At 37.9% G+C, this 17364-nt stretch overlaps 1 protein-coding gene across 1 annotated transcript in view; it reads left to right on the top strand.

Moving 5' to 3' along the window:
- The window catches only part of ca16b (carbonic anhydrase XVI b), a 172186-nt gene that overhangs the window by 25677 nt on the left and 129145 nt on the right, over window positions 1-17364 (top strand). Inside the window, exon 2 of the mRNA XM_041780135.1 lies at window positions 13049-13153. Within this exon, the coding sequence (XP_041636069.1) occupies window positions 13049-13153 (105 nt within the window). The remainder of the gene's footprint in view (window positions 1-13048; window positions 13154-17364) is intronic.

The raw sequence follows: 17364 nt of genomic DNA, 5'->3' as shown, positions 1-17364 counted from the left end.
GAAGCTTTTTTATGGTGTTATTATACTACAGCCATTTTGTCGAGCTTTTCTTTCACCACACACCAACATACTGTACATCTCACTCTGTGTGTACCTAGCTGTGATTAAATCATCCGCCTGGCTGTATCATTGTCAAGCTTGACCTGTTGCGTTAAAATAGACCCATTTACATTCCCAGTAATCAACCATGACTGCTCATGAACAGCAGTAATGTGTGAGGAGTGTAATGTATCCACCAGAGGCAGCAGAATTTATCTCAGGATCAATAACAAGACAATTCATGCAGGACTGCTCACTGTGTCCTGAGGAATGACCTCATAAGCTCTTGGCACTAACGCTATCCAATTGCCACATATTGAAAATTGAAAACCTCACTTTACACGGTAAATTTCCCTGACACTGGCAGAGATGTTGTGTACAGTCCTGCCTCTGTGTGCACTGAGACATGTTTGAGGACGGTTTATGCAGTGAGGAGGCACAAGCTATAGCTGCTCTGGTAAAGAGGTCACTAGTGCTGAATTTCTTTAATCTTGTTAATGGTTTTCATCAGAGCCCCTTGATGCACTCAATCAGCGAGCGCTGCGGCTGTTTCTGCACTTAAATCACTGTCGCAGCTCTGCCATAAGGGCATACTCTACAGCAGATTGACACCATACAAATTTACTGCATTATTTCTGAGGAGAAGCCATCCATTGTAGATGAAGTCTGTAAGTAAGTGGGCTATGTTAAACATTGACTTCTCCACAGGAAGTCATGCAGTTTTAATTCATGAAAGAATCCGCTTTGGTCAGACAATAGAACAATAGTTCTAAACTGGCTCCTTGTGAATAGAGTTTAAATGGCAGGATGTGTGCGTGTTTTTTTCAGATCGTTCTCTTTTTTTCTATTCAAGGAAGACAGAATACTCCAGAGACTTTCACCTAGACCTTTTCGCCCACATGCTCTATCAAAGTCTGACATTTGATGTTCTGTGTTTCTCACTTATTCCTTGTAGTAAAAGGTTGAAGACTGGTGTAACACGTGGCACTCTGCACTAGTGATGCACTGATCCAACTTTTTCAACTCCAGTCCAGTAACTGGGCTCTGGTAGTGTTACTGATACAATGTGACACCAGCGTGAATTCAATAACCCACATTCCTCCCTGTGAGTGGAGACTGGGGATTATTGATGAGTTAGGCAGTGTAATCCTCACTTTATGAAACAAAATTCAATAGATAAATACATACATAGTCTGCCTCACAATCTGTGTGCTGCTATAGAAGCATCACTCTCCTCTGTCAGTAAACCCTCACTGATGCAATCTGCACTTTATGTGCAAAGCAGCAGGATCTCTGCACTCCTTTGTAGTCCATGACATATTTATGTTGCTAATGTTGTCTTTCAAAATGCCACACACTTGATTAAAGTGATAAACCATTTTCTTTTGCTCAGTATTTTATGTTTTCTCCATGGACATTTCTAGACTTTTTTACAGCATGGTAACATCAGAGTCCCAGGTTTCCATGGTACACCTTAGAACTTTCACATCCATAAACTCTGCTGAAAAATGTTCTCATTAGGGATGTCTGCGTTCATGCGTGTATCTTGATTAATTAAGATTCAGAATTAGTTCATTGTTTTTTAATCATTATTAATTACATGCTTTATTGTCCTTTTCAGCACACTTTAATTAACCCTTTAGAGATGATTGCATCATATTTTATGCACACTTTAATGAGGCCTCTATCTACAATATGATCAATTAATTACTTAACATTTTGAATACAATCTGATATAGTATGATAAGAATGCCCTCCAATGGATTATCAGTTGGAAGATATGTGTAATGTAGCAAATGCGATCCAAAAAAAAAAGAATTTTTATGACAATTTTTTTTTATTACGGTATAAGGTTAAAAAATATCTCCGTTCCAAAAATTTAGTATTTTCCAGCTATTATTTGAGGTATCAGGCTTAAAGGGGTTGAGCAACTGCAACATGTCCCTGCTGCCACAGCTATGTAAAATAAGTCCATGTCTCATTTCTCTAATCTACTTTTTTCATCCATTGCAAGTTCATTTTTTCAGTGGTCATAATCTTTCATCTTGTCTTTCAAAATAAAAGTGGTTCTGTATCCAAACAGGAAGTCAACTACCTTGCTTAAGGACACATAGTTTAAGTAAAATCCAAAATGAAATGCAAACAGTTTTCAAAATTGTGGAAATTTTAAATAAACAAACATAGGAGATGAACTACAATCAACTACAGAAGTTCTGTGATTAATTGTGTTTGAAAATGTTGATGCTCTGACAGCCCTTCTCATACATTCTTGCATTGGTCAGGCAGAGTGTTTTGTCTCCTACAAACCATTACAGTAAAGTGTCTTTCATATTGGAAGCAGCTGTTAAAGTCAACCTGTATTGTTGTTGTTACTTAATAACTTACCTCTCGAAATATTAGGCTCGCAATTTTTTTTATTTTTATTTTTCAAACTGAAACTGAAAAACTCATCCCTTATTAACAATTTGTAATTAAAGCAGAGGAAGAGGTTAATATGATGCAATGAAGGATTTAGGCCCCATTCACACAGAGAAAAAGTTTTTTGTCATATCGGCGTCTCATCCACACGGAAACAATGTTTTGGTAGTCCGTAAATGCCACAGACTGTTTCATCTCCGTGTGGACAGCCAACACGACAGCCTCGCTATTCCAATAAGAGCTCTGTGCTGTATGATGTTTGTATGTTTTATATGTTGTGGTGACCTTTTGACACGTGATTATGTCACATGATATCTTTTTTGTACTTCAACACATTTTTTATCTGCTCATTATGTCCTGATGAAGACTTGAAATGCGTTGACATCCCTGTTTAAATAAAGAATTTTTATTACATCAGAGTACCTCAGATTTTCAGTTCTGACTGCCATCTACACTACTGGCTTTTATTGACAAGTTAAAAGGCAAGTTATTACTCCCCTTATTTGAAAGCTATAATTTGCGTGATTTGAAATTATTCACCAAAAGCCATCATTAAGTCCAAACTGCTGGCTTTTGTTGTTAGCTACAAATGTGTTGCTATGTTGGCTCCATCTTGCAAAATGCACAGGACTACAGGTGCACTGATGACAGTGATGCAGTACAAAAAATGGCATAGAACTGAGCTGTATAGCTAGGCCCTTTGTCACCAATACCACATTTAGTTCCCTGAATGGAGATTGAACCAATTTCTGATACAGGGATTCGATTGGCCAATCCCTGCACTGCTCTGCTCTGGTCGGGCCTCCTGATCTATGACTTTTGTTGTATTAAAATAAAAATAACACAAATTTTAACGGCATGCCAATGCTTTAAGGAGAAGAAATGTCATCAGGGGATGCAGGTGTTTGAACAGAGAGTGGGTTGAGAGTATGGTGACACATTCTGTTTTGATTAAAATGAGAGGGCCTTATCCACTTTTCTCCACATGAGCTTGGAGAAAAGTGTTGCATAATGAGCGAGTCGAGTGTGCCTTCTCTGCCCTTCCTCCCAGTCTGCTTTGCTTTGTTCCTAATGAAAGACAAACAAAAATGTTTTCAGTTGGAGAGGAGGTCCAAGGCTGTGCAGCACACAATGAGTACCTTCAAGTGTGTGAAGAATTTTCAACGTATTTAAAAGTACGTTTCACATTTCTGTCACTTTATTGTCCATGCTTGTCTCCGTATTTTGATGTGAAGTCGTACATTGGGCTTTCACAGGACTGCATGGAAAAAAATAAATCTCATCCTCCTCTCAGTAAGCATGATGGACAAAAAAGTGAGACGGATACAAGTATGTTAACAAAAATGCCCATGTATGCAAATGTGGAAAAAAATCTGATTGATCTTATGGATGGATATCAAGGAATAGTGTTACTTCTAGACTAATGGGCTAAATATTTCTCTATGGCTCAATTTCTGTGGCCCCAGGGTGCTGATGCCCTCTTTGCTGAAACAGCTTGTTAGCTTTTAGCTGTGTAAGGCCTAAATATTCACTTTGGGGATTTGAGTTGTTGTTTTTGTAATTTTCAAGCTTCATGTTTAAGCCTGGGCTTGCTTCACACTGAATCTTTGGCTGAACTTGGCATTTCTCAGGTTCCCGAGGTCTCCTTGGTATCCCACATCGCCCACTCTCTGGATTGCACGCACCCTCAGGATCACACTCCCCAATCGTTCTTCACAGAAGGAATCCTGTCCTCGTTTTTTTGAAACGCTAACTTGTAATGCTACCAAACCCAGTAAAGTGCTCTACACTGCAGTTTCAGTGGGTGTTTGGCATTTGTAATAAACCAGGGGCATTGGAAAGGTGTGTTAATCATCAATACATGTGTTAGTAATTCAACAAAACAGAAAGCTAAGCAGCAGATGTCCGCAGGTTTGACAGTTGACTCCATGCATTGCAAATGAGCTTGTACAGGCAGCAGCTGTTTACCCCAGTATGCATATTTGTTCCCTATATGCATAGTAATTTAGCATCAAGATTGTGCCTTCTATACACTCATGATGCCTGCAAAAACACAGCTCACTTCAGTTTAATACAATTTCAGGCAAAACTATGTAAAGTTTGAGTACATTTAGTGACCTGCTTTCATTTGTCCTCTAATTAAAGGACAAGCTAAGAAACAGTAATAGACTTGTGCCTCCCTCTCTTTGGCTGTCAATGTGTGTTATAGTGAATGTGAGGCAGATTGATGCATAAGGAGAAGTCAAAACTGAGAAAACAGACTATTGTTTTTGAAAAGTACTCACTTTATTCAAACACCTTTTTTAGGCATACATTATGAAGGTGAAACATGTTTATTTGAGAGCATTTTCTGTCAGTGTCTCCTGCTATATGAGTGTTTTGCGACTAGTATAAAAGTGTCTGGATATGCTATTGACTATATTTGGATGATGTGTCTCTACATCCTTCCGTTAAAAATGTCGCCAATTTTCCCCATATGACTGATGCTGACACATTGGGCATTTTTGAGCCACTGTCTGTGCAGCAGAGATCACCTGGAGGAGCCGTGGTACCGACGCCCTGCCTTCTCTGTTGACCAAAGCACATATTAAACTTCAGTGATAAAACATCACAAAGCCCACATGACCATCTTGCACCAGTTTACAGCAGATGCCCACAACTGTGAAAGTTTAAAAACTCTCGTGTTAGTATTTGCCTCCATTCCTTTTGCCATTCCATCTCTGCGTAGTTAGGTAATCTGGAACACAGTGCCACAGGAGCGGCTGCAGACAGTACATCTCTAAAAACCACTTTCACAGACCTTTTCTCTGAGACAGTATCTAGAAATACATGAAAAAAATTATAAATAGATTTGGATTAAACTTCTGTTTAGGGTTAGGTAAGGTTTAAGGTAATGGTTAGCATACCAACAGTTAAAAACCTGACCTGCAAAACCTGATTACAGAATGTTTATAGAGCAGAGTAAGCAGTCTGCTCACTGGAAGAATGGTTGTCCTCTGTGAAAACACTCTAACAAAGCAAGCATAGCTCACATGGCTCCGTTAGCTGTGTAAGCTACGTAGGTAACATAGCTATGTAGAAAATCTAGCTACATAGTTAAAGCTGAGCTCACAAAGCAGCTGCATTGGTACATTGGCTACAAAGCTATGTTAGCTTTAGCTACACTTGCTAAAGCTATGCCAGCTACGTTGGCTCATGAAGTAATGTTTATTACGTAGCTAGCATAGCTGTATTAGCCTAGCGAAAGTTAAAAAATCTAAAGTGTGACACGTTTCGCATAACTACTTCTTGTTTATGAATAAAGTTGAATTAAAAAAAAATCTTAACACTTTCCGGTAAATTACAGCTCTTCCGCTTTGAAACTGATGGTGTCTCAGATGAATGATATGTGAGAGTGGGTGCCAGAAATGTACTGTTTGCAGCCACTGTCTTAAGATTTATGCAAGTAATCTAACATGATTTTGCCTAGTTGATGAAGTTTAATCAATCTGAACCTTTCTTGGTCTCAGTGGCTAAAAAATTAACGTGCAACTTTTAGAATAAATTTCCCCTTTATGTTGCATTTCTGCACCAGCCTCTCAGACCAAAAGAAAGCCTTTCTTTGGCCATACCCCCACTGTCCGTTAGTCCAGTACTTCACAGCCTCCCCAAACCTCTGTCTTCTTACCAAGTGCAGAATTCATCTTAATTTAAATTTTCAGCCTAAAAATAGTTAGGTCCTGTGATTGACTGGCAACCAGTCAAGGACAGAAGATGATTAGGTTCTTAAAGGAACCCTACATGATAAGAGAGTTAATCTTATTGGATAGATATTTGTATTTCTTATATGTATATTGAATAAAAACATACAGAGTTAAAACAGCAAACATAGAGGGAGTTGGAATTCTCTGTTTTTAAAATAATTTCCGTCAGATACAATACAGATATTTAGCTAGGATTTAGAATTGTGTATATCATGTTAAGAACACAGTATAATGATAGTGTGGATGCAGCTAAAGCACCAGTTTTATCAGAATTTGATGACATTTCTTTGTTAAAAGAAGAACAAAGGGGTGCAGCTCAGTAGTGGCTACGTCACATGTTTTGTTGCCCTGATTGGCCCGTAAAGATGTGACAGAGAGAACGTTCATCCAATCACCCTCCAAGTTTTTTTTCAAAGGCTCTGCCCTTTCCCAAACGCTGTGTATGAGTGGTTTACTAGATGGATGTGTGAAACACATCCATCTGGCGTGCTGGGTTAATGTTAGAACATATCTGCTTAAAATGAGTATCTTCTTGTCTTTTAAAAGATTTATGTTTTCTCTAGTTGATTTTTCTTTCAGTCAACAAACCTCCAAACTCCTAACTGTGTTTCCTTGACTTACCAAATATATTACAGACATCTTTTTTCCCCAACAGCAAATAAAAAAACATAATTGAGCACATTTTGTTGTTCCTGTATCACTACAGGCACTGTAGTTAGTTTAAATTCAATCCCACTTACACCATCCTGTTTCTGTAATTACTCCGTAATGCTTGTGGCTGAAAATAGTCTCAAACAAAAGCAGCACTATTGTCTCCTGTTGCTGAGTAATGTAGAAAAGACAGCTTTGTTCAGTCATTTGAGAAAATCATTTAGCCTTTTTTTAATTCACTTTAAACATGCGTTCTTTATTTTTGTAGAATCCTTAATGTTTTTATGTGTGAATGTTTTGAGAGACAGTCAGTATTGAATATTTTATTGATGATAAAGCACAGGACATGAACAGCCTAGTCTTTTAAAGCCCAATACTGTCACTCAGGATAGTTGTAATGATATATTTATAATCTTACAAGAGATGACAGCCTCATTAATCTTGATTTAATTCTGTAGAAGTTATGCAATGCCAGCAAATGCCTGGATAGCATTATAGCAAGCCTGAGGTTGGTAGTGAACTCACAAGATTACGAACTGCACATGTGACTGACCTCTGGAACATGTGGCTTTGCTGATTATCGAAACAAACAGATATTAGAAGAAAAAGAGGCCTTTTGATAGAGTTAGAATAGATTTCACCTTTCTACCTTGACTCTGAAGTTTTTTACCTTAACTACATGGACACAGTGACTCAAGATTTGTTTAATAGCTCAATCCCTTCTAAAATAATCACCCTGGTCACATGGATGTGCCCTGCCCGGCTGTCCTCCACATACCTGATGCTAACATTGGAGATGAGATTGGTATTTTACCTCCATTCCCCTAATGACTAATGCGCGTTAAACGCTCCTGTGGTTGTTGTTAGGCTGCTGTTTTTTAAGGGCTCTCAGGGGTTTCTCAGCTTGTTGTTGAGTCTGATATTATGGAACAAATAGCAGGGCTTAATGGTGGTGGAGATGATTTAACTGCCCACGGGCAATGAAAAAAGGAAAATGATTTTTTATGCTTAGGCATTGTACAAGGTGTTGTTCAGTAGATATTTTTAAATGTTAAATTTCCTCACAGCTCTTTAAAAAAATGTAAAAATCATGCATATTTTTCACAATGCCTGAATGTAAAAGCCTCCCTTTCAGGCCACCCTCTTTGCATAGAACATCTCATTGAAATTACTGGGTAACCTACATAACTGTTATTATTCGATTCTGTTTGCTAGATTTCAGAGAATGTTGTCTGAGTGCGGCACGGCTCACCACCGTCTCCTTCAGGCCCAGCACCAACTGTGATGTCTGCTCAGCTCCATCGGAGACGCTGTGGCTTTAATCCCTTTGCCCACAGGGGACGGCTGACATGGATGAGTGTAAACTGTTGACATGGTGCTGTCTCCTATGCTCTCTGATCAAAGACGGTGTAGCCCTCCTGTTTCACAACCTGCCTTCAAATATGCTCCAAGTCTGTGCCACAGAGACTCCCTACCTCTCTCTTTCACACTTAACCCATGTTTTCCTGCAGTGAATCGATACATCTGATGATAACAAAGCTGCCATTTATAACTTCACCCGCTGTGCTTCTCTTACATTCTTTTAAACAGAGATTTGGACATGGAGGCAGCTGTGTAAGACATTTATAACAGTGTAGAAGGCCATTTTTTGGAGACAGTTAATGCGCTGACTTTAGGAGCATGGAAAGAGTCAGCCTGATGTAGTGCTTAGTTTAATTAATCACCAGTAATGATGCAACCATTAGTAAGAGCTGAGCTTGTCTTAAGTGGCCAGAAATGTGTGTGTGTGAGAGAGAGCTTGTGTGTATTTAATGTGTGCAGGTGCTGATCAAGCTAACTCTGGCTTACTGTATGAAGGTTGTGTAGCCTGCATGGGTCCACAGAGGTCTGCTTTTACTCTAAAGTTACCTTTTAACATCATGGTAGGGGGTTTGTGATGTACAGTTGTTGTCACAGTTACAACATTATAGAAGAACAGCAGGAGACTCCTCTCACATGTGAACTGTACATGGAGTTTACGTGTTTATATTTGCAGGTAATCATTTGTAGTGTGTTTGATTTATATTAGCATGCTTTCGTAGTTGTCGAACTGTATTCTGCAATTTGATGTGCTTTAGATAACAGCTTTATTGTGCTTTAACCTGTTTTCATAATTAAAAGAAATACTCAAATCTGGATATAGGGATAACCTGAACTCACAGTACAATATACATCAAAGTCAGGTGCACACAGTACACTTTTAGCATAATTTTTTAACAGTTTTACAATTTTTATAAAGACATGAGATTGAAGTCAATTTTTGTGGAAGCTAGGATGCTTTTTTAAAAATTTCTGACTAAAAAAAAATCAAATATTTATCATTTAAAAGTGCATAAAATAATAGAGGTCGATTGGACATCTGCTGATTGAAAAAAGCATTGACATTTTTTTTTTTTTTTTAAGATTTATTTTTGGCCTTTTTGCCTTTATTGGATAGGACAGTGGATAGAGTCGGAAACAGGGAAGAGAGTGGGAAGAGACATGCAGGAAATAGTGCCAAGGGCTGGATTCGAACCCGGGTCGCCTGCGTATATGGCGCGCATACTTCTAAAACCAACTGTAAATTGCAATTTTTTATGTCCTTATATATAAACTTGGTGGATACTGAGAACCCACTCCATACTTTTTGTTGAGAAAATAATACATTAAGATAGATAAATAAATGAATGAATAAATTATAGAAGGCTGCACTAACGTTGCATGGCAGCCATGAAAGATTTTATTTGTCCCAAATATGTTTATTGACTTTTTGTTGTTTTTGCAAAACATATAACATACTGTATATTTAACAGTTTGAAACCAAAAACAGAGAAGACACAAATACACACATACATATATATAGACATATATAGACATATACATTCACATACATACATATATACACACTCACACTACGCTTGCATATGTCATTTAATTAAAACAATTGCACTTAAAATAAGTGCAATAATAAATAATAAAAAAGTATGACTTTACTTTAATTATGATAAAATATATGCGCTAAAATTAAAGAATAAAAGTAACAAAAAAGTACCACACTTTTTTATAATGTCCTTTTCAGGTGAAGCCCACATTTCTAGCCTCTATAATATTCATGTAGGCTCCCAAAGTTCCACAAAGTAATATGTTTGCCTTAGCACTGGAAGTTAGTCTTTCCATCTAATACATTCTTAAAGTTCCATTGTTGACACTTTAAAAGAAGGTGCATCCATACTCTACCAACATAGTGCAATAGCTCTCCTTGCTTGAAGAAGTCCAAAATAGTTTTGTCTGTTTCTGTGTTTGCATAAAGTCCTCTGGATATATTCCAAGCTACAGGAGAATATCAGTGAGCTAGTACGTTTACATGCAGGTAGAAATGTTAAATTATTGTGTTTGTCTTGACGGCTAACATGCTAGTCCTCATACTAAATCTGCTTTCTTGAAGTTTGACTCACAGATAATTCAGTTGGAGTCCAGTTTTCTCCAGCATGTAGTCACCTCAATCAGACCAGACTGTCCTAAATGTTCTGCACATTTGAGTCAGAATTTGAATAGCATTAATGCTAACCATAGCTGGAGTGGTGAATCACCTGCCTTCAGATATTAACACAAGCTAGAGGGATAGAACGTATCTAAATTGTACCAACACTGAAGGTAACAGTCACAATGTACTGTTAGATGCTTGCTAACTTAACTGCAAGGCCTGGGTCCAGTAGTGACAACCTGAAGGACGGATATAAGTTGGACATACTTCCTGTCTATAAACTGATTAACTCTCGGTGATTGCTCACTGGACTGAGCAGTTTATTTAAATTAACTCATGTCCAGAAGCTTATTATAAGACTTAGCAGCAGTGCATATAAGATGCAATACCAACTCTTTCTTGGAGCTGTATGTATTTTCAACTTTGTGTATTGCTCAAATATATACAAAAAGTGACTCCAGCTCAGAAACTGTTCTGGAGTAAGTAACAGGGGTTTTCTGCCTTCGTTCTGATTCTCTCCATCCCTGGTTTTGTTTGAGTTTGTCCTGCCATTCCTGTTTACACACAAACAATCTCCATACACAATTGTTTGCATCCTTCTGGCAGTGCAGTAGCAATATTAGCAAACACATCCTCAGGTTTTGAATGGCACAGCACGTCTTGACTGCTTAAAGCAACACAAAACACCCTGGTTTTGCTTGTGTATGTGTGTGTGACTGACAATGGCTCCTGCTAAACATTTCCTCTCTGCTGGCACAGGAAGCATATTTTCTCCATTGAGTTTGATTGTTACAAATCTGGGTGTTCACTTGCTCTAGGTAGTGTGCACACTGAGGCCGATTTGCGCCTCCAGGGTTCAGTGTAATTTTGTTGACAATGTTTGACTTCTTTGGGCCGTTTGCCTTAAGAAGATAAGAGACATTTGTAGCCAGAAGATATAGGTCTGCCTGGAAAACATGGCTGGCTGTGCTCAATAAATGACAGCTCATGTAGAATTATAAGATCCATGCATATATTGTAACTGTATTGCCTGTCCCGTGGACTTGAATGTCTTTTATTTCTGAGGCCATCTGCTTTGTTATTTGATTGATAAAGGCTAAAAGGAAGCAAGAAGCCTCACAGAGCCTGCAGGAAAAGCTTTACTTTTTTTTCAGCAGATCCCTGATGGTGATGATCATTACAGCCCATTAAGACTTTGTGTCAAATGAAGACACCTGGACTCAAAGCAAAGGAGTTTTTCCTCTCTTTTTTTGAAACAGCTGAACCACTGTTGCTCCTGTCTCTGTTTTCAAAAGGCAGACGTTCCAGGAAACCCAAAAATTTGTCAAAATAGCCTGCTGGGTAGAGAGACATGAAACTAGTGGGTAGAACTTGTTAAAGTATGTTACCAAAGCTGTCACAACAGTGGGTTGGGGGACTCTCCAGGGAGTTGCTGAAATAGCTGCAATGTGGGAGATTTGTGGCATATTCTCTGAATATTTTTGCGTTAAATTCAGTATAGATGAACTTAAGCTGTTAAAGTTTTTCACATTTCAACATGTTTATTCTGTTCATGTAAATACTGTATTCACAACCTTTTTGCAGAGATTTGTCAGCAAACCCTATGTTTTCTACAGGGATGACACGTAGTGTGGCTTATTTCTTTTCAGTGCATTTTTAAAAATAAGTATCTAGCTTTTCTGCTCTACTACATTATGTTCCTAGTATATTAGGAGACCTTTTCCCATATTTTGGCTTATATTTTTAACCAGTGTTACAGTTTCAGTTGTACCTACATAAGCTAGTCAACCCATTATCATTATCATTATCTGTCAGTTATCAGGTGTGGTACAGCTTGATTATGTATTATGGCTGCACAAGCAATTAAATTATAACACGATTGACTGCAGTTTTCTGAATTAAAAGCATTTTAAAAGCTGTCATTTTAGACTTAATTATGTCACCATTTAATAAAACAAATTCTTACATATGTACGAATTCTGAACACTGGCCTTTTTTTGACATTCATTTCTTACATATTTTAGTTCAAGTCTGGATATTGTGGATCTCTGCTGGGTCATCTTAGGAGAGATGTTAGGGACAGAAGAGGGCCAAAGAACCTGGTCAGATTTTTGTCCCAGTTCAGCCCTGGCAACAGAGGAGTATTTATTTGTTTTACCCTTTTATTGATTTTATAAGTCACTCACTTTTATGACTTTTATAAGTCAGTCATTATAATTTGGCTTTTTTTGACAAAAAAACAACCAAAAGTTAAACTCTTGAATGCCAAAGTGGAAACAGATTTCTAAAAAACATATATGTATAAGTATATATACAGTGCCTGTACTTGACCTGTACTTCATCAGACTCAGTTGTCATCAGTCAAGAAAATAAAGACTGGTGGTGTGGACATTTGACAATAACACAAATGTTCTTCTCAGGAGAGTCAAAGTATATATATCACATAACACGACTATCCATCAGCCCAACATCACATTCAGTGAAGCTGCATTTAAGGGCAAACCCTATGCTGAATTTCTGGGAAGACTGCATTTATCAGAAATAACATGAACTTTGTTTTATTTCATTTTTCTCCATTGCCAAATGTATTCATTAATTTCTTTGTAAAAAGAGTTTTTTAAGTTTTGTTCAAGTTTTAAATAAAACTTTATCCTCACTGTTGGATTTTCATAACCTTTGTATCTGTCTCTCACAGTTTCATCGGCTGGCCAACCCCGCCACGCTGGAGACAGGCACCATGGGAACACAGGCGTTATGAGGGAAAGGCGGGCAGCAGGTGAACCCTACTGGTCCTATTCAGGTGAGCTCTCTTTTGTGTGCTCATCGGAGTCCTCGGCAGGAGGAAAATGCATTTTTTTTTTTCGCCTCAGCATTATCTTTTTTTTTTCTTTTCCACATTTCCTTTTTTCTCCTTATTAAAGCAGAATTAGGTATTAAGTATTCATATAGTCGTACACTCAGACTGTGTGTTTTCATCACTCCTGATAACTCTAATTAAAGTAATGCACTGGAGAGAAGATAACACTGAATTTGACTGACGGCAGAGTGAGCTGATTTTCAGATTTTGATTTGGTTGTTTTGGTGATGGGTCCACTCTATTGTAATTTATTTATCTCCATGTCTGACTCAGTTATGCAAAATGTGTGGATTGTTGTCACATAGGTGTCACATTTAGTGGTCGTGCATATGGCATCACAAAAACAGCAATTCTTTCTAGATAATTTAGATTGCACCCCTGTTATTGACAACAGAGATGTTTAATTCCTAGAATTTATTTTTAAATTCAAACCGATTACTGCTTCACAACACATTTCTAATCCTTTTTTTATAAAGAGGTGCCTATATTCGTACTGTTTATATCAGCTGATTATAATAATGTTAATACACATAGTTTTTGATATCTGTTATTACGACAACCAAAGGCACATTCAGCGCACAGTCACCAGTTAATCCTGGAGAGCGGTGCATTATTTAAACTCTGGCTTTTGACTCATTCCTTCGGTAGCTTCTGTTACTACAGTTTAGCACACAGCAATACACGTCATTGGATCAGGCTTCCTCTTACCCACTTCTGAATTAAGTGGTCTTTGGTGTTGGAAATTACTTGACAGTGTTGATCAACCAGTGTTAGTTGAGCTTTGTAGAGTCAATTGATCTGAGCTCCACCCACTGTCATTTCAATTCTGTAGGGATGTATGGGCAGATTTCCCCATGATGCCCTTGGGCAGAGTGTTGAAATGTATTTAGTTGTGTTTGGATGTTGCCTGTTGTACAGTGACTCCTTTTGGGCTTCTTTTGCTCCTCTGTCTGCTGGATTGTTGTTGTTTTTTATTTTAAACACATTTGCAAAGTGGGTGAAGTTATCAACAGAGTTAGCATTTACGCTAGGGGTACACAATATTGGATTTTTGCCAATATCTGATATGCTGATATTTTAAAATTCATTTTGGCCGATACCAATATTTTATTACATTATTTGATTTTTTATCAAAAATGAAGGATGCATTGTTTTGTTTGTTTTTTTTAATACAGCCATACATTAATGAAAAAATTACAGTAATGTCTCTGGGTTACACGTGCATTACATGCTACATGTATTTTTACCAGTACAGCCAAAGTCATCTGCATCTTTGAGGGCAATAAAAAGCAGCAAAATAACCCTCTGACACTGAGCAAAAAAGAAATAGCTTATACATTTAGACTGATTCTCCTAATTACTCAGCCAGTTTGCATGATGGCCCCCTGAGATACTCCTGACAAAGTCCTTTAAATAACAACAACAACAACAGAAAGACAGATTCTTAAATGCAAAACATCTAGCTATAGTTCCGAGCTTAAATATGTTTTTAAATTTTACAGCCCTGTTCAAGATGAACAAAAGAAATAAAACTACAACTGAAGTAGTTCTCTTGATTCTGCTTTAAACAGCATAAACTAACTAAGCAACCAAGTTTAATGAGCATTTCACTGTAAACAGCTCTGTAACAACACAGTGACACCCACATCTCCAATGCTGGAGACATGACACCTTCATGCACCTTTGAGTGTGCACAGGAGACTTGGCACACAGAAGTCAATCATTGCTTTTGCCGTGTTTCACGCACTGTCACGTAGCACAACATGCATGTTCTTTTTTTCTATTTTTCATATCCAAAACATGCTAGCAAAAGTGGCTGCAGTTGTGGCTGCTGAGTGAGCACACCTGTGAGTGTAGGACAGGCTTTTTAAGAGTTAAATCCTCATATCCACTAGGCAGGGAGGCTCAACGTGCTAACAGGACAAACACTTGATATCCATATATCCGTGGTGAAGCTAATATGTTCAGCTTTAACGAGAAGTTTTGCAGTTCAGGTAAGGCTATAAGCGCCTGCTAGATATAACGTAGGGCTTTAAATGCATCATTAACCTGCGGAAGCCCGTATATTCCACCATGCTGAAAGGCTGATTATCAAGAGCTATAAATTCAATGATTTTCCTGTTCAGCTCCTTACCCTTGGGTGGTTGCTGCTGTATTTTTTTAGCTTTGTTGAATGACTTAGGTAGAGGCTGTTGACAAGTTTTCCCTGGCATGAAGTTTTGTCATTCTTTATCAGTCATCAGGGTGACGGTTTTTAAGATGCAGAATTAAACTGGCGGTGTTAAAGGCGTGTTGTCAATGCAAACAGCTTCTTTGCTGTCTTGTTCCCACACCTCAGAATTCTTCCACATAGCCGACATGTTGAGTTTGTTGTACGTCTGCCACGTTATCGGTGTAAATTGACTTAAAGGGTTCCTAAAGGATTCATATTGTGTATTTTTCATCAGTAAGAATTACCTTGCCGTGAGGTTGACTCTCTTTGTTGTTCTTGCCAGAGGAGACCCATCTCCCCACTGATTTTCAAGAGTTACTCCAGCTCTGTCATCTCTTAAAATATTTAAAACTTTCAAAAGTGAAGTTTAACTATGTGTAGTGTGGGCCAAAAAAGACACTTTTAAAGTGTTAATGTAATTAATAACCTTGTTGAAGATCTATTCTCTTGTTCTTGCCAATAACAAAAGATCCTATTTTACTCCTCAATAGCTACTCAGTACTTTAAATAAACGTTGAATTAAATTGATTCTCTTTAGTAGATTTATAGACCAATATTTCTGCTTCTACTTCAGCTAATTTTAACTAGAGTAACCATTCTTTGACTTGAGTACAGTAGTCGTGTACCATTTCCACCGCTGTGCATCAGTATATCAGACCATGTTAACACTACCACTGCTGAGAGTTAGTGTTGCACTGTCAGCCTTGAACTGCCTGTTGTTGAAAATTTGTATAGGTTGAAGTAAAATGTTTAGAAATACTGTTTTTAGACATTTTGATTTTTTGCTTTGCCTCCTTGTCTAATCTGCCATAACAAAGTGACGAGATGGGCAGACATGTAGGCCAAGAGTGATCAGTGAGATTTATGCTTTAATGGATGAGTCGTTAGGTGCACATTTACCACTGTGATGTTCCCTGAAATGTAAGTGTTAGCAGCTTTGTAAATTTTGGTAGTAAGAGTAGTTTTTTCCCAATTGAAGATAGAAAACTGATGTGTAAACTCTGCCTTCTTTTGTCTTTGAGGTGAGCGGGTGAGTTATAACCCTTAGAAAGTCTGTAAAAAAACAATTTAGTCTTAAAAACATGGGTATGTTTGTTCATCTATCATGTCAATAGCTTTGTTTAAGCCATAAAAGGCATCTTTACACAAATGCTTTAAAGCAATCAAGATTCCTAACCCTGCTGTAGCATTCAGGCTTTCAGTATGAAGTGGTTTTTCAGTATTTATGCAGTTGACATTGAGTTTAGCATCCTTATTCTGTACATGAATTAAACATTTAGACATCATAAAGGTTCCTCATAAAAAAAGGAAATCAATGTAAAAATGTTATAAATCCCTTAATGTTTTATACTATGATGGTTTTTGTGCAGACGGGGTTATACATTTGTTGGCTGAGCACAGCTCTGATAAGCACACATCAATGTTCTTTCAGAGTGCTGCATCACATCCAACCATACACATTCACACCCCCTAAGCAAACAAAGCCCTCTGTCGGCCACTGAGCCGCTCCAGTGGGAGATGGGGGTTATGTGCTCTGATCGAGGGCACCGCATTGGAAGAGCTCAGGAAGTGCAGAGCAGTCAGTAAAATGATATTTACAGGTTCCAAGGTCCAAAAACATCACCAAGGAAAATAACTAACTCAGTCCCTTCATGCTTGCAATGACTCAAAACAGTGAAAATTATATACTGAAGGAAGGAAAGGTTTATCTTTGGCTGTGCTGTTGTGGGGAGAAACACATGTATGTATGTATGTATGTATGCGTGTACATGCACATCAGGCTTAGTTCAGACTTAGCACTTTTCTTTGGTCAATTAAATTTTGCAGCCATATGTCTTTTATTTGGCAGATGGTGAAGTGTGCACAGAGTTGCGTGCATGCTAAGTGAGAGGCTGGCTGGTAATTTAGAGAAGATTGGATCTCTGAGTGTTTCTCTTTTATT

This window comes from Cheilinus undulatus, linkage group 3 (assembly GCF_018320785.1).
Source record: "Cheilinus undulatus linkage group 3, ASM1832078v1, whole genome shotgun sequence".
NCBI classification, from domain to species: Eukaryota; Metazoa; Chordata; class Actinopteri; order Labriformes; family Labridae; genus Cheilinus; species Cheilinus undulatus.
This window is presented reverse-complemented; position numbering and strand designations above follow the sequence as displayed.